At 40.3% G+C, this 25278-nt stretch overlaps 1 protein-coding gene across 1 annotated transcript in view; it reads right to left on the bottom strand.

Moving 5' to 3' along the window:
- LOC126355174 (myosin-I heavy chain) overlaps positions 1 to 25278 on the bottom strand; it is a 427094-nt gene that overhangs the window by 124863 nt on the left and 276953 nt on the right. Inside the window, exons 4-6 of the mRNA XM_050005385.1 lie at positions 10841 to 11012; positions 10244 to 10416; positions 5584 to 5743 (exon numbers count right to left, since the gene is read on the bottom strand). Of these exons, the coding sequence (XP_049861342.1) occupies positions 5584 to 5743; positions 10244 to 10416; positions 10841 to 11012 (505 nt within the window). The remainder of the gene's footprint in view (positions 1 to 5583; positions 5744 to 10243; positions 10417 to 10840; positions 11013 to 25278) is intronic.

A 25278-nucleotide genomic window follows, 5' to 3' on the forward strand; every position in this document is an offset into this window, starting at 1 on the left:
AAGAAGGGACGTCAAACAGATGTCCAGAACTATAGACCTATATCTCTAACGTCGATCAGTTGTAGAATTTTGGAACACGTATTATGTTCGAGTATAATGACTTTTCTGGAGACTAGAAATCTAGTCTGTAGAAATCAGCATGGGCTTTGAAAAAGACGGTCGTGTGAAACCCAGCTCGCGCTATTCGTCCACGAGACTCAGAGGGTCATAGACACAGGTTCACAGGTAGATGCCGTGATTCTTGACATCCACAAGGTGTACGATACAGTTCCCCACAGTCGTTTGATGGACTATCAGACCAATTGTGTGATTGGATTGAGGAGTTCCTAGATAATAGAACGCAGCATGTCATTCTCAATGGAGAGAAGTCTTCCGAAGTAAGAGTGATTTCAGGTGTGCCGCAGGGGAGTGTCATAGGACTGTTACTATTCACTATATACATAAATGACCTGGTGGATGACATCGGAAGTTCACTGAGGCTTTTTGCAGATGATGCTGTGGTGTATCGAGAGGTTGTAACAATGGAAAATTGTAATGAAATGCAGAAGGATCTGCAGCGAATTGACACATGGTGCAGGGAATGGCAATTCAATCTCAATGTAGACAAGTTTAATGTGCTGCGAATACATAGAAAGATAGATCCCATATCATTTAGCTACAAAATAGCAGGTCAGCAACTGGAATCAGTTAATTCCATAAATTATCTGGGAGTGGGCATTAGGAGTGATTTAAAATGGAATGATCATATAAAGTTGATCGTCGGTAAAGCAGATGCCAGACTGAGATTCATTGGAAGAATCCTAAGGAAATGCAATCTGAAAACAAAGGAAGTAGGTTACAGTACACTTGTTCGCCCACTGCTTGAATACTGCTCAGCAGTATGGAATCCATACCAGATAGGGTAGATAGAAGAGAGAGAGAAGATCCAACAGAGAGCAGCGCGCTTCGTTACAGGGTCATTTAGTAATCGCGAAAGTGTTACAGAGATGATAGATAAACTCCAGTGGAAGACTCTGCAGGAGAGACGCTCAGTAGCTCGGTACGGGCTTTTGTTAAAGTTTCGAGAACATACCTTCACCGAAGAGTCAAACAGTATATTCACCGAAGAGACCATGAGGATAAAATCAGAGAGATTAGAGCCCACACAGAATCATACCGACAATCCTTCTTTCCACGAACAATACGAGACTGGAATAGAAGGGAGAACTGATAGAGGTACTCAGGGTACCCTCTGCCACACACCTTCAGGTGGCTTGTGGAGTATAGATGTAGGTGTAGATGTAGATTTCAGGCTGCTTACTAATATCAGCCTTATTTCAAACAGTTTTTCTTCAGGGAAGTATTCTCCATGTATGTTACTTCAAAATATGCATACAGGTAACTTTTTACGTGCCTAGTGGTTCTGATACAAAGTTGATCTTTTCCTCATCTATGTAACCGGTGGGCTAGTGCCCTTTGAAGTTCGCCAAAAATGTGACAATTGGGCTGAGTCATTGAAATCAAATCTGTTAATGTTACTTAAACAAGAGTCATGAAATCATTGTGTATGCTATCCAACTCTGCGGGTTTTTTTCTTTTTAAAGCATTACTGTACTGCTGCTTCGGTCTTGTTATTGTTCCTGGTAATTTAATTCCTCACAGTTTCCATGTGGTTATAGAATTCATCACATTTCTCATATTTTTCTGCTATGGTCTTCTTGACATTGGTGACATTATGCATTCCAGTACAGCTCCTCTGTTTTATATGTTACACCTCTCATTTTTCTGCTTCGTTTGTCCATATTGTCACCCATTCTTCCTTCACCTTTATCTTCTCCTCCAACATCTACTATGCCTTCCATTCCTCCTCTTTTATCCACTTAACCTCTAATTCATCCTTCTCTTCTATCCCTCACTGTATTAGATCCATTAATTCTTTATCTGATTTTGTATCTTCAGCTTAATACTAAACATTTCCTGTTTTTCTTGATTTTTACAAGGTGTCATACTGTAAGTAAGATTTTTCTTCAGTCTGATTTTGCTACTGTCAAATTGTTGTGAATACCTGGACGTGTCCATTTGTTCCATTTTGTTAGCATCCTGGCCCCTATTTATTCCATTTAAGTTTTCTCGTGTTTTGGCCATAACGATAATTTTCAATACTCTTAGCTTGACAATCACCACTTGAATTCAATAATACGAAAGACCGTTCTAACATATCATAAAATGTAGTTAGCTCAAATCTTCACACACTGTTTCACACTTTAAAATGCAACAGTTAGCCATAATAATTCTACTGCTGCAAAGCTAGGCAAACCTACAGTGTTGCTTCTTGCAAGATTTATTTCTTGTTGTCTTGAACTGCATGGTTATAAAGCATATTGTATTCTGCAATCTTGAAAACTGCTCAACAGTGTTCTTGCAATTACTTCTGTTGTTCATCAGATAAGCTTAATCAATTGTTCTCTTCACAGTTCGTTTAGCACATCCTTCATGTGGTTTGTTTGTTATGTTGGTTCCTACTCATTGCTCAACAGCACCTCTTGTCAACACATAATGTTAGTCTCTGGATCACTTTAGTTTTAATATAATGCTTTCAATTTATTCTCACCCCATATCTTTCTTCACCAAAGATTGTCCTAATCACTAGATGCCACTTGTAAGCTACAGGTATGTAAGAACAGGAACTGAAGTCTCATATATTGAGTCACTCACTACTACTTTAAACACTGGAACCATACAACTTTTAGAAGACAACAGATAAATCAAAATTTCACACGGCCTAGCTACATTAATGTGATCACTGCCTGTGTTCAATATTACAATTTTCAACACTACCATCAGCTGTAATTTCATTATCCATTTATTGGCAACTGATTTTGACCATACACTTACCGCCGCTAGGCCCTCTAAATATATAGTGGCTGGATCTTCGCAAAAGACATTAGTCAGAAAGCCCCACATGAAAAGAACTGGTATCTGCATCAGCTCTTGTAGTAAGCGACCACATGTGGTGAGACAGCAAACAGAATTCAAGTACGTTTGATGTCAATGTGCAATAACCACTCACAGACAGCAGGTAGTAACACTACCAGTGAGGGGTATATAAACCATGTTGGGGGAACCCAGGAAACAGTGCAGCTGTCGTAATATGGAAACAAAGTGATTTATCTGATGTCCTAAAGGGCTTGATCATTGGCTTTTGGGTCAAGATTAGAAACATTATCAAAAAACTATGTTTGTAAACTATTCACATGTTGCCTTGGTTAAAGTATACCATCCACGACAAAATGGTGCTATCCAAAACTGGCACCAAGGCAACTGTGGTGGATCAAGGAGCCATAGATGATGGCAGGGGTGAATGATAGCTGTAGAGATGTGTACGGGCGAATAGACATGCAACTGAGGAGCAACTGACCACCTAACTAAACTAAGGGGCTATCAACAGTGCCTCCTCAATGACCGTTCGGCATCCGCAGCAAGCACCTGGTTGACGCACCAATGCTGACTGCTGTTAATCAGCGATGAAGGCTGGAATTTGAGACCACCTTCATTGGGCTGTTTACATCATGAATCCTCAATCGAGAAACCTAGTGCAGCTGTCTCTTACCACTGGAGTTGGGATGGCTGCACATTTCTGTTGGTACCTACCAGGTTCTCATTGACTCTCTTCCTTCATGTCTTGCCGTGGTTCATACTGCAAAAGGCAGTTATTCAGGCTTCTGACAGGTGGTGACATTAATGTGACTGGACAGTGTATTTCTGATGATGAACAATTAATACACACATATGCTTTTCTCCTTCTCATTTACTAAGCACTCTGAGTAATTTTCTAACTTCAAACAATCACACAATACTCTACATGCCACGTGAGACCTGACATGGTTTAACTTAATTCAAAGAAGTCCACAGCTCCAAAAGACAATACACATACTATCATAACCTTACAAGACACATCTGGATAATTAAAGGGTTATCTGAATGAGGGGGTGGGGAATGGGGGTTGTTTGTCACAGGCACAAAATATGCATGATTCAGTTTGATAACAAAATAGCAGTAGCCAGTGAAGGCGAATAGAAATGGAGTTGCATGACTTTATTAAATGTAACATGTGCTAGCTGATGTCTATAGTTTGCATAACAGAGCAGTAGTGAGCAGTTGATGTTCATGGATTTCGTAATGCATGTTGCATTCAACGCCACCACCTACCAACATGGTATGAGGTCTGAAGAGGTCGTTAACTGACCAAAACCGGCAATGACAAAAATGAAAGATTTCTGGCAGACAAGACAGTTTATGCTCATTTTAAAAAACTCTTGTGAAGAGGTGGATGAATTTTGCTGTCTTAGAATTCGAGTAGATAAAGAAGAGAGATGCAAGAAAGACAGTATGTCAGGATTACACAAGGCAAAAAACTCCCTCTAAAATTCTTTATTTTTTAGTTAAAATTACTTCACAAGAGATATTTCAGCAAGTCAAGTGGTAGGAGCCAACCACCGTCCAATCATAGTTCTTCCTCGAGCACCATTGCCTGTTCTGAAAGTAATGACAGTGCCTTATGAAGCATGGCTGGGTGCATACTGGCAATACTGCCTCCCACCACTGCAATCTGCCAGTCACAAAGTAATTTTAAAAATATAAATCTTGGTCAGAAAAATGAAACATGAAGACATGTTTGTAGCACAGCTCTGTACAAGTGTAAAAGATGGACAATGGGAAAGGCCACAGTGAAATGGTCAGAAACCTTAAACTAGCCCTGTGTGTGTGTGGGGGGGGGGGGGGGGGGGGTGTCTGGTTGGCTTCCTCCCCCCCTCCCCCCTCCCTCAAGGGTGGTGGACTGTCAGCTTCCTTCTAAACATCAGGTTTTACACATTTCATAAAAATGATTTTTTTTTGTACTCCTCATGGTATTGTGTGATTTGATATAAGTTTTATATTCATTCATTCAGTATGTTTGAATTTTTGTCTTCCACAGTATACTGAATTGAGGTATCAAGACCTCAGTATAGAAATTAAGAATTGGCATTTTATACAACAGATTTTGTTCACAGATATCTCTTGCCTAATGTATGAGACTAGCCTTGTACTTAATGTTTTATTTGGGCATCATCATTTTAGAGAAATACTGTGAGTTGTAAGGGAGCAGTGCATGCACACAGCATTCCTGTGGCCAGCCTTTGGTGTCACAATCTTGGAAACACTGACAAAATGCCATGTCAGTAAAGGTGGATACTCACTGAAGAATGTCTCAACTTGTTGGTTCTTGGCCACCTGTGCTTGTAAACAGTCAGTAGAAAATCTGTTTGACTAGCTGAGGAATGGACTAAGAATTATTCTTTCTCGACAAATGCTGCCAAGTCTAGGGAAGTATGTAATTAATTGAGACAATGTGACAGACAAAGTTAAGGCAGGCTGGTGTAGTGTGCACAGCTAACATGTATGTGTTTGGGAGCAAATATATAGAAAGCACTTGCTTGGTGTTCACATATTTCTGTTTCATAGGGATCCAATGCCTAAATCTGGATAGCAACAAAAAACGGCTGTCCTCAGTCAGCAGAGGACTTCACAAAATATATTCTAATTTATGAATGTACTTTCACTTACCTCTTTCTTCTTGGGTAAGCCCAGCAAGCATCTGGTAAAAAATATGATAGTTCTTCTCATTATGCAGTGGCCTGATCACTCTAGTTTGATCCAGAAAATAACAATGGATCTTTGTTCGATACAAGGCCCCATCTGTTACCTGAACTTCAATGAAGTGCCCCTGAAAAGAAACAAGCCATAAAATTTGGTTTGATGGTATGTATATTATTCAGTAATCTGTAAGAAAAGAAACAGTTCAAACATGAACTTTCCTACAAAAGTGGAACACACACACACACACAAGCGCGCGAGTGGCACAAGCATACGAAGAAAGTGAGTTTAAATAGTAGAAGCAAAAAATTCGTGGAAGGTACCTCAGATCAGATAATGTTGAGTCTAAGCATTCTTCCAGTCAATCACCAATTTTAGGACCCAAAATATTTGTGCCGAGATAGAGTGCATGGATGATAGATGGATATTGGAATGAGAAGGAATGAAAGAAAGGAGATATAAGGACAGCAGAATTTAATGATACTGACAGAAATAGGGATAATAATTTGCCTCAGGGCAGATTTCGAGTATGGTTATCAAAATAACATAACTGAAGGGACGTTGTTCATACACCATTGGGCCATCATTAGCTGCTCCTAAAGGTGCTATTTATTATGAAATGGAGGTTTACAGTTTTAAATCAAGCATGTATTTGAACCCCAATCCTTCAAAATGTGAACCCACTGGCTTACGTGAAGCATCACCTTGTTCAATAAAACGAATAACCATCAACAAAATGTGGTCAACTTGAATGGCTGCTTCACAACTTGGTCATCATCCTCCATCTTGTTCCCTGCCTGCCACGAAATGCCATCTCTTCTAAATTGCCATTTCCTTCAGTCCCAGGAACTCCCTCACCACAGTATTCCACCAGTCCCTGTCCTCCAAACCCATTTTTGTCTCCTATCACCCACATCTCCAATGTCTTATTTCTAACATAAACCGTCTGTATTTCAGAGTGCAACGGCCCCTGTTTGCATCTACATCTACAGGGTTGCTCTGAAATTCACAGTTAAGTGCCTGGTAGAGGGTTCATCGAACCATTTTCATACCACTTCTCTACCATTCCATTCTCGAATGGTGCATGGGAAAAACAAACACCTAAATCTTTCTGTTTGAGCTCTGATTTCTCTTATTTTATTATGATGATCGTTTCTCCCTACATAGGTGGTGTCAACAAAATATTTTTGCATTCAGAAGAGAAAGTTGGTGATTGAAATTTCGTAAATAGATCATGCCGCAAATAAAACCGACTTTGTTTCAGTGAATGACACCCCAACTCGCAAGTCATTTCAGTGACACTCTCACCCGTATTGTGCGATAACACGAAATGAGCTGCCCTTCTTTGCATTTTTTCAGTGTCCTCTGTCAAACCTACCTGGTAAGGATCCCACACTGCGCAGCAATATTCCAACAGAGGATGGACAAGTGTAATGTACGCTGTCTCTTTAGTGGGCTTGTCGCATCTTCTAAGTGTTCTGCCAACAAAGCACAGTCTTTGTTTTGCCTTCCCCACAATATTATCTATGTGGTCTTTCCAATTTAAGTTGCTTGTAATTGTAATTCCTAGGTATTCAGTCGAATTGACAGCCCTTAGATTTGTGTGATTTACTGTATACCCTTATACCGTTTGTACACTTGAGTGAGAGTTCTCGGGCATAAAATTCCAAATTCCTCTCTCTCTCTCTCTCTCTCTCATCTGACATCCCCCCCCCCCCCGCTCCCCCATCTCCCCATCTCTCTCATATATATAACAATTGTGCCTATCTACCGGCACTTTCCCACTTGGTAAGTCATGGAATCTTTGTTTTAATATATTTTCCCATGTGGAATATATATATATATATATATATATATATATATATATATATATATATATATATATATATATATATATTAAAGACAAAGATTCCAAGACTTACCAAGTGGGAAAGCACTGGTAGACAGGCACAATAAAATAACACAATTTCGAGCTTTCGCAACCGGCGGTTGCTTCGTCAGGAAAGAGGGAAGGAAAAGGAAAGATGAAAGGATGTGGGTTTTAAGGGAGAGGGTAAGGAGTCATTCCAATCCCGGGAGCGGAAAGACTTACCTAAGGGGGAAAAAAGGATAGGTATATACTCGCGCGCACACACACACACACACACACACACACACACACACACACACACACACACACACACACACACACACACATATATATCCATCCATACATATACAGACACAAGCAGTGAGAGGAAATAGTGCAACATTTGCCTTAAAGAGTTTTTGTGAAACCTAACTCTGGATGGCCTGACAAAGATTTTGAACCATCATCCTCTCATATTCCAGTCCAACTTCTTACCACAATTGTTGGCTAATAGTAGAACGTACAAAGTGAGACCAAATCAAGGTAGAGCATGGTGCTCTGTATTACGTATGTATGGCAAGGATATTTATCATTCTAGGCTTTACAAAGTAAATTAGTGGGCATTAAAATTGCAAGAAATTGCATATAAAGATTGTTTACTTATTGGGCATTTACAGTACAATAGGAAGACTACCTTAGTTAAATATAGGTGATTTTCAGGTATACAGGGTGCAAAATTCAGTACACAAACCTACCACCTATGGCGACAACAATGGCTGTAACACAGATGGGCAGGGAGTCAAACTGATATAGTATGACATATATAGGTCTATGCACATCATTCCATGCGGGTGTCGGGTGGATGAGTGATGGAATGCAGTCTCTCAGCAACACATTAGGTGAAATTTAGAGAACGAGCTGGCTATGGCAATAGTAGAACCCCCTCTGTGTTGAGGTAGTTCAAGACAGCACTGGCAACATGTGATCTTGCCTTATCTTGTTGACAGATAACATAATTGAGATCTTTAAATTATTGCAGAGCCATTGGCTTTAATATGCCACAAATGTAAAAGCTGCTGTCGAAGTTAACAGCTATGTAAACCAGAGGTGATTGTGTTGTGTAGCCAATGGCACATTATACCATTAGAACAGGTGCCGGACTGATGTGATGATGCCAAATGCAATATGACCATGTTCATTCTTCTCTGAGGCTCACACATGAAGACATCCATTATGGTGTTGTATGCAAAAATGGGGCTCATCTAAAAAGACAACAAGGTGTGACTATTGTATCCAGTGTTGTCTTTTGCCACTTTCTGTGTGTCTCTCTTTGCTTCCACATCAAGGGAAACTGTAATAGTGGTCATCCCTGTTGACAGTTGTGGTGATCCAGCCATCATCACATTGTGTGTGTGTGGATATTTATGTTGCTGCAAATAAATCTGTTTCCTAACTCAACATATGTGACATGCCTGTACATCATGCACAGTTGAACAAGCAATATGTCTGTCCTCTCAGGACCTAGTCGCAAGGACCTAGTCACATGAATCCATTGAGGTACTGCATAGCACTGAAGCAGTATTGCAGAACAATAAATCTGAATCTCAAATAGGGTACAATCTTGCTGCTGTTGAAACTTGACACATGCTGGTAGACATTTCTTGTCACAAAAACCAACATAAGTAAGTGATTTCTGAATGAGAAATCCACTGTACAATCTTTCCTTACAAGCAGTGTTATGCCTACTCATTTTGTGCAGTTGGGCTGCATGTCTAATCATATGCACATCCGAACATGTAGTAGATGTCATGCAAATTTGTTTGATGCATGCTAGCTTGTCAATTCAGCAATTTGACTGATGAATTTCAAAATTACAATGTATTACAGTACATCTAAAGGCATCCAGCATGAGTTTGTTAAATGATATTGTACTCTTACATTGTTTTCTCGCATCATGGCAGTGAGAGGCCAATGTACTCATAATATTTGTGACTCAGTGGATTGATTACATGTACAATGTCTCTTTCATTTACAAATTTCTATACTATTTTATTTCTACTGTGGGAGATGAACACGAAAATAGGTGTAAAGAAAGTAATAAAACAACAGAAGGACACTGAAACAGGTAGGAGTAATAAAACTTTGCTACTTGTTGTCTTCATATTTTGTAGCTGAACCTGACCTGCCTCCACTTCTTTCTGCTTTTGTTCTCACTTCTAAGTATAACTTCATTTTTAATTATTATTATGATATAGTTATCTCTTTCTTCTCTTACTTTTTTCTCACTTTTACTTATCTCACTTTTTCTTTTCCATCTTCTCTTTACTTTATCATGGCTTCCTTAAAGCATCATTTTATCACCTGCCACAACCTACAGTTCTGCAAGTATCTTCCATGACGATGTCCTTGCTGTAATTGTATGAAATAAACAGAGTATCTTATCTGACCTCTCACCTGAACTAGCCCCTCTCCTGCCTTTCACTCTGTTTCCCATTTCTTAAGTATTTTTCACCTTGACCTAGTCTCTCCTTGTTCCCTGTCACATCAATATTTAATTCAATTACTGATTTACAATTTATTTCTTTATAATTTCTAATTTGCACATTTACTGAGTGTATCCTCTTTATCTCATGATCATAAAGTTGTTCAGAGCAAGTCCACCCCAGAAACACCTCATTACAAAAGTAATTTGCATTATAAAAGATATACATTTGTCATTAGTAGCTAGCACACCAAGTCAAATAAATACAAATTATGAATAGCAATGGATTTAATTCTTACAATTCGACTAGATTCTGAGTTTGTGGCAGTTTTTGCACTGCCGAGTGAACGCATAACCGTGAAAGCTGCAGCCAGATGCTTAAAAGCATCAGTCTCTGGACCTCCTCCTGCGACATCAAACAGTTGCCGTAATAGTAACATGGATGCATATGTCTTTCCTGAACCACTCGTACCTGTAAGATGAAAAACATGAAAAAAATAATCAGAAAATGTAGAAATTGGTGCATTATATGAGACTCTAACAAAAGAACAAAACAAAGGGAAAGTTATAAATAAGAATATGTGCATCCAGGAGAAGCTTCCAGTGATGATGAAATATCTGCTGCCAGATTTAAGCTGTTAATATTGTGTATGTTTCAATATAAAATATAATATGGCATTGTTAAGTAAGATGACATATAACTTTTTCAAGAATGGGTGTGTTTCTACAAATATATTATGATGACCAATCCAGTTCTCAAAATCAATAGAAATATTAAAAATGTTACATCTGTAGAATTCATTTAACATTGAGATAATGGAAATTGCACAGTGACAATAACTTACTAAAATAAAGACAGGAAACTGTATCTGTTGTGAAAAGCGTCATATTCTTACCTGAGAGTATAATAGCCTGAGGGTAACCAGTCTCAGATTGCTGCCTGACTGCCTCCTGAACAACTTTTAGGAGCTTTGGGCTCATTGCTATGCCTCTTGTGCTTGTTAGTGTCAGTGGGTTCCCAACATCATGATAAGGATTCACTGATAGCAGAATTGGCCCAACATTAGTCTGAAGCATAAAAAGAGATGTATAAATTAACTTAGTCCATGGTATAGTCCCTACACAGATCACAGGGATAACTGTGGTTTTTCTTGTGGCCTGATTAACTTATAAAATTTTATGGCATAATCTAACATTAAAAGTGATTTTAAAAAGTTGCTTTGTTGTTTTCACATGAAAATAATTTTAGGTAGATCTTTCTGCTAAAAGTGTGGTTTTGAAATAAGTGTTCAGATTCTCCATGAAGACAGAAAGCCACCTTCCATAGATCTGTGACTATCAAAGATGCTCCATCCATGTATTGATACATTTTATAATAATGTGTCTTTTGTAATTGGTGAGTACAGATGTAGAGAAATCTGCACTCAATTACATAAATGAAAGTCTGTAGCAAACAAAGGAGGTGACTTTAAAAACTGTTTTGCTGACAATTTCTTACATTTCGAAATCTTTTGACCAAAAAACCATGATGTACTACAAAAAAAGTATTTGTACGATGACACTGAACACATTCTCTTTTAATCTATTGCAAGTACAAGGGTGTCAAGCATTTTTCTGATACACGAGACATATTCTGTTGAATAAAAGAAGTTTTTTTCAATTTATCATCTGCTTACAGTAATTAAGACTGGCATTGATTAAGTGCCTAATTCAGATTGTAGCAGTTGCTGCTAACACATGTCTAGAAGTCCAGACATTAAAAATTTAGGTCATTAATCACATAAATGATAACATATTTATTTACCTTACTAATTAATTTATCTGTATGCTCAAATGCTGTTAAATATTCTATTTTTTCAGGTGCTATATCTATAATTCAAATAAAGTCAGAGAACTTCTGTCAGTGAAATCAGTTTGTGTTATTATTTATTGTTGATCTAAAGAACAATTGATTTGTATATGTGCTGACAGGTAAGCATGGGATGCTTGAGTGGATGGATTTTGAGTCCAGTTGCAGCACAGTATCCTTTCACCTTGTTTTGTAAAACAAAAACTGTATTAAACTTAATCTTGTAACACCAAAAAATAACTAGTGAGTCAGTAAAAGCAACACACATTATTATGTCCTCACAGATCTGCAGTCACACATTTGCAGCATGATGAATTTACTGTCATACATTATATTAACTACATGCCAAAACTTAATAGTAGTGGTTTTTTTTATTTCAGAGCTTTTCCCTTTTTTAGGATTTTTCATTGTTTACCTTTTCTGAGGGACCATTGTTGCAGACGTAGGATGAAACATTAGAGTGGCTACAAGAAATGAAAGTTAGATTTTTGCGAAGGACCTCGTAGGCCCTAAAAATTACCAGTTAGCAAGAAAAGAGATTGGCAAGGTTTCCACTCTAGTTGATAATATCCTACATGATAATACCTTATATGATCCTATAATGGAAACCATTCATGCTAGAAAACTGATTCTCGTCTTATTTAAAAGGAAATTTCGTTACCTTCAAGGTTTTTTCTAATAAACTTTTGCTAAAAGTTATAGATTTTGTGGTGGCCGACCTAATACTTTTCAGGCGAAGTTGTGGTGGATATCTTCGAAAGTGATTTCTCATACAAAGGTCTGGAACCATCACAACGTTTAATTACTATATGCGTACTTTGTAGTTTTTAAATTCCCTGTGTTTCTCATTTTCTACATGGGCACTCCAGCACTCTAATAGGTGTAATGCTGTCGCCTTCTACCAACATGTCTATATATACACATTAAAAAAAAAAAAAGTTTTGCATCACCTCGGTTCCGTGAGTTCCGGAACCTCTACAGGAAATTGTAATAGAGATCAACATAACCATCATTTCTGACATTTTTATTGCTCATGAAAACCACACATTGCATGTTGTACCACCATACAGTGAGGCCTTCAGAGGTGGTGGTCCAGTCTGCTGTTCACCCTAGCACCTCTAATAGCCAGTAGAACGTCATATTTCATTGATGCATGCCTGTATTCGTCGTGACAAACTGTCCAAAAGTTCATCAAGGTACTGCTGGTCCAGATTGTTCCACTCCTCAACGGCGATTCGGCGTAGAGCCCTCAGAGTGGTTGGTGGGTCACGTCGTCCATAACAGCCCTTTTCAATCGAATCCCAGGCATGTTCGATAGGGTTCATTTCTGGAGAATCTGCTGGCCACTCTAGGCGAGCGATGTCGTTATCCTGAAGGAAATCATTCACAAGATGTGCATGATGGGGGTGCGAATTGTCGTCCATGAAGACGAATGCCTCACCAATATGCTGCCCATACGGTTCCACTATCGGTTGGAAGATGGCATTCACGTATCGTACAGCCGTTACGGCGCCTTCTATGACCACCAGTGGCGTACGTCGGCCCCACATAATGCCACCCCAAAATAGCAGGGAACCTCCACTTTGCTGCACTCGCTGGACAGTGTGTCTTTAAGGTGTTTAGTCTGGCCGAGTTGCTTCCAAACACGTCTCTGACGATTGTCTGGTTGAAGGCATATGCGACACTCATCGGAGAAGAGAACGTGACGCCAGTCCTGAGCGGTCCATTCGGCATGTTGTTGGGCCCATCTGTACCGCGCTGCACGGCATCGTGGTTGCAAAGGTGGACCTCGTCATGGACGTCGGGAGAGAAGTTGTGCATCACGCAGCCTATTGCGCACAGTATAAGTCGTAACTCGACGTCCTGTGGCTGCACGAAAAAGCGTTATTCAACATGGTGACTTTGCTGTCAGTGTTCCTCCGAGCCATAATTCGTAGGTAGCGGCCATCCTCTGCAATAGTAGCCCTTGGGCGGCCTGAGCGAGACATGTCACCGATAGTTCCTGTCTCTCTATATCTCCTACATATCCGAACAACATCGCTTTGGTTCACTCCGAGACGCCTGGGCACTTCCCTTGTTGAGAGCCCTTCTTGGCACAAAGTAACGATGCGGACGCGATCGAACCGGGGTATTCGCCGTCTAGGCATGGTTGAGCTACAGACAACACGAGCCGTGTACCTCCTTCCTGATGGAATGACGGAACTGATCGGCTGTCGGACCCCCTCCGTCTAACAGGCGCTGCTCATGTACGGTTATTTACATCTTTGGGCGGGCTTAGTGACATCTCTGAACAGTCAAAGGGAAACAATCAATATCCACAGTCAACGTCTATCTTCAGGAGTTGTGGGAAACAGGGTGATGCAAAACTTTTTTTGATGTGTGTACATGCTTTAATATGAACGCGCTGGGCAAGGCACGGACAGGGTTCACATTGTTGCCGGTCCCATGCGACAGTGGCGGTACGCGATACATGTGGTTTGCGTTTGAAGAAAGTGTGTATTCTGCAATTTATATCTCTCCGTTAATTTGCAGAATTTGTCTCTTACAACCACTATCAGCTATGACAATTCGCAGCAGTTGAAATAAAAATGCACTAAAAGAACTCGCTACGATCAGGTTTAACGTTATCATTGGCTACATTTACAGTAGAGCGCTCAGAGCAGAGAATGTAGAACAAGCCGACAGTCGCCCGCCATCGTTCGTGACGACGTGACACCAACTATTACGTAAATGTCTTGCATAGCGTAACAGTCACACTGGACCGACACTTTTATTCAACAATACGCCTCAGACACTTTGAGAACATTTATTCACAGCGTATATTAACACTTACGTGAAAGATTTGGGAGGGGGGGGGGGGGCAATAAGGGACGCTTGGCGCTACCCCCTATCCCTTCCCGGAATCAGGAACTCAGAAGTTTTATTCATTACAGCTTTCTCATACACTTCTAAAAGTGAGTGTGTAACCATCATTTCTCTGGTACATTGTTGTTCGTAACATGACACGATTCGAAACTGACAAACCGAGTTATATGAAAAATGGCAATTATAGAGTCTTTTTTTCTCCATCTCCCCCTGGACAATTTCCCGCGGATGTCCAAGGTAATGCTTTTTACTATGTGACGACATGACATAGTTTATACCACTGCATGATGTTCAAAGTTCGTAACTCGAATTTTTCAATATCGTGATGATGCTCCAGTGGATTTGTCACATCTGAAGATAGCTATAAATTTTCTGAAACACGTAATGTGGATACTGTAATGATTAGTCGATCTTGATGTAATAAGTCGTTACGTTTAATTAACTTTGTCAAAAATTTCTAGTGATTATGATAATAATGGACAGAATAATTAAAGTGTGTTATTTGGTATTTGGTGACATAAGTTATTCGTATATTTGCACTGGAGCGTTTCCTGATAGAGTAAAATATGCTTAAGTTAACCCACTGCATAACTAAGTAGGCGGCCGCTGTGGCCGAGCGGTTCTAGGCGCTTCATTCAGAAACCACACGACCGCTACGGTCGCAGGTTCGAATCCTGCCTCAGGCATGGATGTGTGTGATGTCCGTAGGTTAGTTAGGTTTAAGTAGTTCTAAGTTCTAGATGTTAAGTCCCATAGTGCTCAGAGCCATTATTTGAACCATTTTTATAAGAAAATAGATAAAGGAAGACCATTACATTTCTGTCCTGTTCCACCTTTGACACTATGTCAATCCAATCCAGACGCATAAAGTAGTCATTTGTGTTGACTCGACACAGCTGCAGCATTTCCGCTGCTACCGAATACAAACAACGGCACTTTATCAATAAACTGCACCATTTTGTTTAAGCTACACTAATAGAAATCTGCTACAGTATTTTGCCTGCGGGATTTTAAAGGAATGCAAACAAACAAACAAAAAAATAGTTACGTAACACTATTTTTTTGGAGGCGATGATTAAAGCATTATGACTACCAATAGTATTAAACGAATGTGACATTTTCCCACTTCCACTGTATTTATTTAAGCTTCCTGTTGTGGAACTAGTTTCAGATGTTGATGCCATAATTCTGTGTTTCGCTAGAAAAAAAAGATGCCATACGTGTAAAAATGGCAGCGTATTCATATTGGTTTTGGTTTACAAATTCAACTCTTCTTGATAGCTTGACAAATAGGTGAGCCATTTATCTTGCCTTATGTGCAGAAATTTCTAAACAGGAATTGCGGACCTGTCAACTTTTAAGTAAAGCATCTATAGGCACTGTCGCGCATTATCCTTCCATGTAATCCTACTGTCATTACACTAAAACATGATAGTTTTCCATTGGGAAACCCTACAGCATCCATCACGTGGCCTCAGTATTTCTTCATACTTCGTTTACGTAGGTATCATCTGAAAAATTGCCGTTTGTTTCAGATGAGAATATCTGGAGACGTGTCACCTAATTATGAAGGGCGGGGCCATTAGCAACACATTCAGCAAGTGGGTAAGTATCTCGGTCAGGTGAGTCGCTTACGTCTAAAAATACATCCATTTGCATTCTCTTTCCGTTCTGTGTATCAATGTACAAACTTATTTTCCTTGTGAAACGTCAGCTTTAATTACTTCCTTTTCAATTATTTCCGTTTGACTCGTTCAACTTATATCGATTTTACACAGAATTCCTTCTGAAATATCGAACTGGGCTTTGCATGGGATTATCTTTAGAATTTTTCAATGCATTTAGTAGTACCAGATGCGTCCTCGGATACTGTGATGACTGTGATGACGGAAGAATAATGTGCAGATTTCGTGCGAATAATTCTGTTATCGCATGACTTGCACTCAGCCATTGAGCCACACATTATCATTATAGCAAAAAGAATTACACTTACGGAATTCATAAAATAAAAAACGTTTGTCGTAGAATCAGTGTAAGTTATTTCTCGTGAAACTTTGCGTCTTGTGGATGTGATCGGTTTTTCGCGACACAGGCTCCCCGCTACATCAATAATGGAGGACCCGTTCCGAAAAGCTCTAATAAACCAAGAAAGGATGCACATCGTGAGTTTTATTTGTTAATTGAAGTTATGATTCAGTGTTACCCATGAGCATCTGCTTAAAACAGCGTTAGGTTTACGATTATGTATTTATACATTTGTGCACATCTTTGGTTTCCGATGCTCTAGAGTAGCCGTGTATGCAAAAATATAAGACAGTTTTCTGCATAGCAGTGATTATTTTCGTGTTAGCCTCCTAAAAATCCGAATTTTTATTGTGCAACTGAAGTTTCAAATACATTTGAACCATAACATAATGGAGATACATTAGGCTAAAAGCTGTCTTTTTTAAAAGTTTTGTTTCCGATTTTAATTACCATTTCGCCTTGCTGCAGGACATTCATTCGTTCCAGCTGGGTAACATGTCATCTACAACATAATGATTTTCTGGAGAGGGGTACGAAACTAATTAAAAAATGCATTTGACTATGTGTATTTTGACAATTGTTCTCTTAAGTACTTACGATTTTTGCCGATGTTATGCTCTTCATGTTCGACAAATTGGCAAAAATAGTAAGTATTTAAAAAAACGTAAAGCGCACGAGTTTGAAATCGTTTTTAATTCATTTACAATCATTTGATGCAGATGGAAGCGTACCTAGCAAAATGAATCAACGTTCTACAACAAAACAACATAATAATTATAGTAAAAAATATCGGAACAGCATCAAAAAATAATTTTAGTATACATAAATTTTCTTCTTCGAAAACACTCAAATGGACTAAGCGTTTACATGGTCATGCTATCATCATCAGGTGGATATCTTTCTGTTTATGCGAGCATTGCATTTATTACATGTATATGTGTTGTAATTTTGCTAGGCAACGACAGGAGAACAAGATTACGTGTCCTCTAGTGAAAATGGTGAAACTTTGAGTTAATTACCTTCTTATGAAGATAAGGAGTGGTACTAAGACATTAAATGATCATTAATATGGAATGATTAGAGCAGAAACTCTTTGTTATTTATACATTATCTAATTAGTCTCAGCTCTCGAAAAACACTCATTTACGAGCTAAGAATTAATAAAAATGAAGCAAATGTTTTGTTATTCTTGTCACAGTTCAAATTTGAAATTTAGTCACCCTCTTAAAAGAACACACTTGTCACTCTGGAGGACGGTAGGTGGTGTAACTGGTAAGTTTCGACGGTGAAGTGGTGTTTTACGTGTCTTTTCTTGTATGAAATCAGTAGAGTAAGATAAGTCAACAGAGAGACGTGACCCGGTATGGCAGAAAGACACTATCGTGTTTTTGTATAATGTGACAATGGTCACAGTGAAAATGAAATGTCGGGTGGCTAGGACGTCCGGTCGGGTAGACTGGTCGCCTATTTCAAGTGTTTCTAGTTGGCGCCACTTCGGCAACCTGCGTGTCGATGAGGATGAAATGATGATGAAGACAACACAAAACCCAATCCCTGAGCGGAGACAATCTCCGACCCAGCCGAGAATCGAACCCGGGCCTCTTTGCACAGCATTCGACTGCGCTGGCCACTTTTTTTTGTGATTGTTCGTAGTATTTCGTGATAGCGGACGTCATGTGACATCTGAAGTTTGTTGCTGATCTCTTCAACTGAGGTTTTTTTTTACTACAGAGAGAAGCCAGCTTTCTGACCGAACACACAGAGCTACCATGACCATTCAGCTTTCGAGGCGGACAACGGTCACAAGCTGCCCGATTTGCTGGTGCTCCAACTCGTACTGTTCAGTGTGTACGCGAGGAATGGTGTACAACTGGCGACCATGTAACTCGGCGTATGAACAGTGGTCGTAAAAAGATCCTAACCAACAGGACTGAGATACCATTTTCACGCCTATTTTTAACTCGACAGTATCGTTACTGGCAATGAATCTATGAATGCAGGTCTGTCTCGACAGTTTCCGAGATTGTTGCGAAGGGAACAGCATGAAAAGGACGTCTGGAGTCAGGTATGTCGCAAAAGGCCGTTGCTTGAGCGGCACGTAATGTTACACGTCTTCAATGGGCCTAACAAACTAGCAAATGGACAGTAGCTGACAGGAAGCGAGAAATGTCGTTGCACGGCACTAGCCGTAGCTGATGTCAGGCGCCTACAAACAAAATCCAGGGACGCGACGAATCGCACAATTTCATCCCACGCAGTTGGCAATGGTACTCGAGTTTTCTGAGTGATAATGAAAATTAATATCGAACAGAGCTTACTAAAAGAAAAGTATTTACACTGAGCTGTAAACAGATAAAAGTGATGTTCGAGTCTGTGGAGATTGTGGCATCGTAAATGAGCTTGCGAGAGAACAGCTAGCCTAAATGGCTCTCGCCGTATGAACGGCAGCGGTTTGGGGTGTGCTGATTGCTGGTCCCACTGAGCGGACGCGGCAAGAAAGAAGCAAAAACAGAAAACGGAAAAAGAAAAGAAAAAAACTTACCGGGTCCTAACAGCCAGCGTCCATTTCTTCATTATTATTCTCGGAATTCGGAACGGTCCTTTTTTTAAATTTTGTTTCGCTCAGTCCGACTCGTAGGTATGTGGTCGTTTCCCTCCCGCCCCTTGCCTTCCCTCCACCCTGGCTGCCTGGCAGCGGAGGATTCTTCCACAGCTCTTATTGTGGAGAAACCCGTTCTGTGGCTCGTAGCTCGCCGGCCGTCGCACCTCGCCTGGTATTCGTTAGTCTTTGTCGGTAGCGAGCGCTCGGAAAACATACCACAAAACAAGGAGGTGTTAACGAGCTGGGATCCCTCGCTTACACATAAAGCGTCATGATACTATTTGTCACTAACAGCCAGCAGCTAACAATTCTCTTGGTATGTCACAATATAGTGAACCGCGAGGCTACGAGGATGTTATCCTTTTATCTGTTAAAATCGTTTCGTATGCGAGAATCTTTGTACGTTTGCTGGATAGGGCATATGGTCTAAGTCTTACTTGTAGAATGTTTGAGGAAAGCGCTTCGGCTCAGTTTAGATTTCACGTAGCAATCAACAGTTCGCCAGCTGCTTATCAAAATAATGCAGCAGGTGGGCGAACTTGATTAATACGGTGTTCGATCGTCTTCGGCGTGTTCAGCTGCGATTCGTCAAAGAAGAAAGAGAGAGCACAAGTTCGGGTAGGACCAGGATGGAAAAGGAAACTGGACGTTCCCTTTCGAAGTAAACATCTCAGCATTCGCCTTGAACCATCTGAGGGAACATGGTGAAAATGTACAATCAGTAAGGTCAGATGCGTATTTGAAGTCAAGTCCTCCCATATGCAAGTCCAACCATTTAGCGACTGATCCACGTTGCTCAGTTGAATAACGAAGAACGACCACAGCTTGTGAACTGTACATAGGAAACTTGTGCCACTTCAGATAAACGTCATCAAAATTTTCGTTACCACGTGATGTGCTGGTCTCGTAGGTCGGTGCCACTGCTTGTGGACTGACTAAAACATTTTTTTAAAGTTGTATTTCGAGTACACATATATGTAGTTGGAATTTAAAAACTTTTTAGGTTTATCTGACTTTCGATCTTAAATACGCATATTTTGGTATTGATAATGTTAAATCATGAATACCGCAGATGAAACTTCAATTTAACAGTAATCATCACAGAAAAAAAAATTGAAAAGGAATTCTAGTATTCAAATATGTAAGCAGACGCGTGTTCTTTCTGTTTATGTTTCTTTTACAGCGTATTTACATCTAAAAAGAACACACACATACACACAAAACAAGATTAAAACAAAATTTTGCGTAGTGTAGTGTGATGCAAATTGAAACATGGAAAGATAAGCAGTCCAACATTACATTCACAGCACTCTTACGCTCACATTCATTTCCGATGGACCTGGAGCAGAACCCTTCATAACAGCACTAACTGTGAAAATACAACGATAAAGTACGCAGCAACTTATCTTAGGAAAATATAGAATTGGTACAATTTTCAGAGGACGTGTAATCTGAAATGTCATCAAATACTTCGCCTTCATTGTCTGTAGACTTGGCCAACAGCTTTGCAAATCATTTGCTCCAAACGTTTCCCATCAGTGCACATTTTGAACACAAAATCAACACAAAAGCACGAAACAGAGACAAGTAGAAGGACACCTAATTCCTACGAAGCGAGGGACAATAACAAGGGTTTCCAAAACGATGAATTGTTCAAGTGATACCGCTACAGACATGCAGACCTCACAGATGATCCTGAGAGCCATAAAAGTACGTTCGAAACCGCAGAAAATTATCGTAACTGAGGTGACGAAATCAGCCGCACATTCTCATGTCTCGCAAGCGCCGTCATATTACGTCAGCCACGTGCTAATTGTCATCATGCTCAAAGAAAGTGAGACGCTTTAATTGGACCATTGATTTTTGGAGAAAAGGCTTCGTTGTTACGCAAGGACAAATGTACTCTGTGATGCTATGGCCAAATAGCACTTGCAAGGAATTCTCTGTCAGTACTTAACAATAGAACGAACGGACCATGAAGACCATCACTCCTAGCGCAGCGGTAGACAATATTCAATCACAATTATATATTTCCTTGTCGTTGGAAACAAAAGTGAAGGATTGTCATATCACCCTCTTCAAGTCATCCGTGGTCTATGCTGAATAGCTTCTGCGCCATTTGTTCCATCGTATTGCTGTGTTGAAAATGGTTCAAATGGCTCTGAGCACTATGAGACTTAACAACATCTGAGGTCATCAGTCCCGTAGAACTTAGAACTACTTAAACCTAACTAACCTAAGGACATCACACACATCCATGCCCGAGGCAGGATTCGAACCTGCGACCGCAGCGGTCGCGCGGTTCCAGACTGAAGCGCCTAGAACCGCTCGGCCACAACAGACGGCATTGCTGTGTTAGCAGAGTTCTGTAGCTCAATTCTGCTGGAACTTAGACTGTACTATGCTACGGGAAAGCAGTTGTGCGAGATGAGGTCAGAGTTCTTGATGTATCACAGTTTGATATCTAATCTATTTCGCTACTGAATGTGGGCGAACAAGTCTGTCGTGATCGAGTTCTGGAACGCTGCTACACAAATTAATTAAATGTACAATGTAACTGGACACTATTGCAACACACTTGTAAACCGTAACATTCAGTGCAGTTTAGGTTAGACAGAAATATGAATTTGACGAGGCTGACAACTAAGTCCCAAACGAAACAGTTATTTCCAAAAGTAAACACCCGTACGTTACCAGCGCAGCTGCACAAAGGGCTGCGGCGTTTCCTAACCTCGTGGGCTGTTTACAATAGGCGATTGAGTCCAGACTAGTGGCTGTAAGAGATTACAGGGCACTCTCACTTCTGATACAGTGTAATAACGCTTAATGTTGTATAGATTCTTGATAGTGGAGTAGTTTTTGGGCCATACCACGGATTCACATGTATGAAGTCAGGTAAAGCGATTAGTCTGGTTAGTGTAGTGTGTTGGTCCACATCTGATCACTTTTGTTCACCATAGACCGCATATCATTGAAAGCGTTTGTTCAACCAAAAAAGAAAAGTTAGTGTGCCATTTCATTAGCCATTTTTTGTCTTATGATGTTAAGAATGAATTATTTGACCACAACTCTTCCCAGTGTTCTGATTAACATTACCTTTGTCATTTTTATTAAAGTCATGATTGCAATTGAAAGAGCAGAACCTTGCAGCTGCTTTCTTTACTGACTGCTGCTAAGTGCGAACTCCGGACTGCAGAGCTAATGCACTCCCGATTAACTCTGCTGCTGCCGATAAACAACTCTGGCTCCTGCTGAGACGTATACTAGACGAACTGTTGGCCCCACTTAGTAATGAACTCTGCTGCTGATTCACTGGATCGCGAGCTGTACTCCGAATTTGCGTGATTGGGTGACGCTGCGGCGATAATGTGCGTCCCGCTAGAGGGTTACCCAAGCGGGGTGATGTCATCGTCTTGCTCGATTAATTCAGGTGACGAGGCGTGGCGAAATAGTGCAGCCGTCACTAGCAACGTCTGTGGACAACCGCCTAAGTGCCTGCCGCTCATGGCCTCGCGTAGATGTAGACTACGATGACACGCCACCGTAATGGAAGGTGTACTACCCAGCAGTGGTACTGGCGAGGGACACCACAGTTCTGATGTGTTATATCGCACTAGCTCTGCGACTCTTGTTATGATCTCGTGTGGTTTTCTCCGATACTAATACTAAGGACTGATTTTCGTAAACTACTACTCTTCACCAATTACGTTCAGTCACGAGCTGTCTGTGCCTTATGGCCGTGGAACTGTTGGTATACTTGATACACTGGGTCTACAGCAGTGGTCGTCAAACTATTTTGCTCAAGAGGCAATACTGACATTGCGAGTTGTCACCATGGGCCGCCTATGTACCGATCTTGCTAATATATGGTTGTTGTTGTTGTCTTCAGTCCTGAGACTGGTTTGATGCAGCTCTCCATGCTACTCTATCCTGTGCAAGCTTCTTCATCTCCCAGTACCTACTGCAACCTACATCCTTCTGAATCTGCTTATTGTATCCATCTCTTGGTCTCCCTCTACGATTTTTACTCTCCGCGCTGCCCTCCAATACTAAATTGGTGATCCCTTGATGCCTCAGAACATGTCCTACCAACCGATCTCTTCTTCTGGTCAAGTTGTGCCACAAACTTCTCTTCTCCCCAATCCTATTCAATACTTCCTCATTAGTTATGTGATCTACCCATCTAATCTTCAGCATTCTTCTGTAGCACCACAGTTCGAAAGCTTCTATTCTCTTCTTGTCCAAAGTATTTATCGTCCATGTTTCACTTCTATACATCGCTACACTCCATACAAATACTTTCAGAAACGACTTCCTGACACTTAAATCTATACCCGATGTTAACAAAATTCTCTTCTTCAGAAACGCTTTCCTTGCCATTGCCAGTCTACATTTTATATCCTCTCTACTTCGACCATCATCAGTTATTTTGCTCCCCAAATAGAAAAACTCCTTTACTACTATAAGAGTCTCATTTCCTAATCTAATTCCCTCAGCATTACCCGACTTAATTCGACTACATTCCATTATTTTCTTTTTTCTTTTGTTGATCTTCATCTTATATCCTCCTTTCAAGACACTGTCCATTCCATTCAACTGCTCTTCCAAGTCCTTTGCTGTCTCTGACAGAATTACAATGTCATCGGCGAACCTCAGAGTTTTTATTTCTTCTCCGTGGCTTTTAATACGTACTCCGAATTTTTCTTTTGTTTCCTGTACTGCTTGCTCAATATACAGATTGAATAACATCGGGGAGAGGCTGCAACCTTGTCTTACTCCCTTCCCAACCACTGCTTCCCTTTCGTGTCCCTAGATTCTTATAACTGCCATCTGGTTTATGTACAAATTGTAAATAGCCTTTCGCTCCCTGTATTTTACCCCTGCCACCTTTAGAATTTGAAAGAGGGTATTCCAGTCAACATTGTCAAAAGCTTTCTCTAAGTCTACAAATACTAGAAACGTAGGTTTGCCTTTCCTTAATCTTTCTTCTAATATAAGTCGTACGGTCAGTATTGCCTCACGTGTTCCAGTGTTTCTACCGAATCCAAACTGATCTTCCCCAAGGTCGGCTTCCACTAGTTTTTCCATTCGTCTGTAAAGAATTCGAGTTAGTATTTTGCAGCTGTGGCTTATTAAACTGATTGTTCGGTAATTTTCACATCTGTCAACCCCTGCTTTCTTTGGGATTGGAATTATTATATTCAAAGAAGTCTGAGGGTATTTCGCCTGTTTCATACATCTTGCTCACCAGATGGTAGAGTTTTGTCAGGACTGGCTCTTCCAAGGCAGTCAGTAGTTCCAATGGAATGTTGCCTACTCCGGGGGCCTTGTTTCGACTCAGGTCTTTCAGTGATCTGTCAAACTCTTCACGCAGTATCGTATCTCCCATTTCATCTTCATCTACATCCTCTTCCATTTCCATAATATTGTCTAGAAGTACGTCACCCTTATATAGACCCTCTATATACTCCTTCCACCTTTCTGCTTTCCCTTCTTTGCTTAGAACTGGGTTTCCATCTGAACTCTTGATATTCATACAAGTGGTTCTCTTTTCTCCAAAGGTCTCTTTAATTTTCCTGTAGGCTGTATCTATCTTACCCCTAGTGAGATAAGCCTCTACATCCTTACACGATTGCATTAGGTGTGACGTTTTAATTTATTACTTCTTTACTAATATTTAAAAATGGTTCAAATGGCTCTGAGCACTATGGGACTTAACTTCTGAGGTCATCAGTCCCCTAGACTTAGAACTACTTAAACCTAACAGCTTGGGTACAGCTTGTTCAAGATGCGTTACAACTACACACGTCTTCCTGGGAGCCGAAAATATGTTGACTACAGCAACGAACGTCTTCAAACTTGTTTAGAAACCATCAGTTCTGGTGAAATGACAGAAAGGCAAGCTGCTGAGCATTTCCGAATACCTTGAAGCACTACTAAAACAAGTTGAAGAATTATTTTCACATTCCCCAGCCACGCTAAAGTATTTTCGC

The sequence above is a fragment of the Schistocerca gregaria genome, chromosome 3 (genome assembly GCF_023897955.1).
Source record: "Schistocerca gregaria isolate iqSchGreg1 chromosome 3, iqSchGreg1.2, whole genome shotgun sequence".
NCBI lineage: Eukaryota > Metazoa > Arthropoda > Insecta > Orthoptera > Acrididae > Schistocerca > Schistocerca gregaria.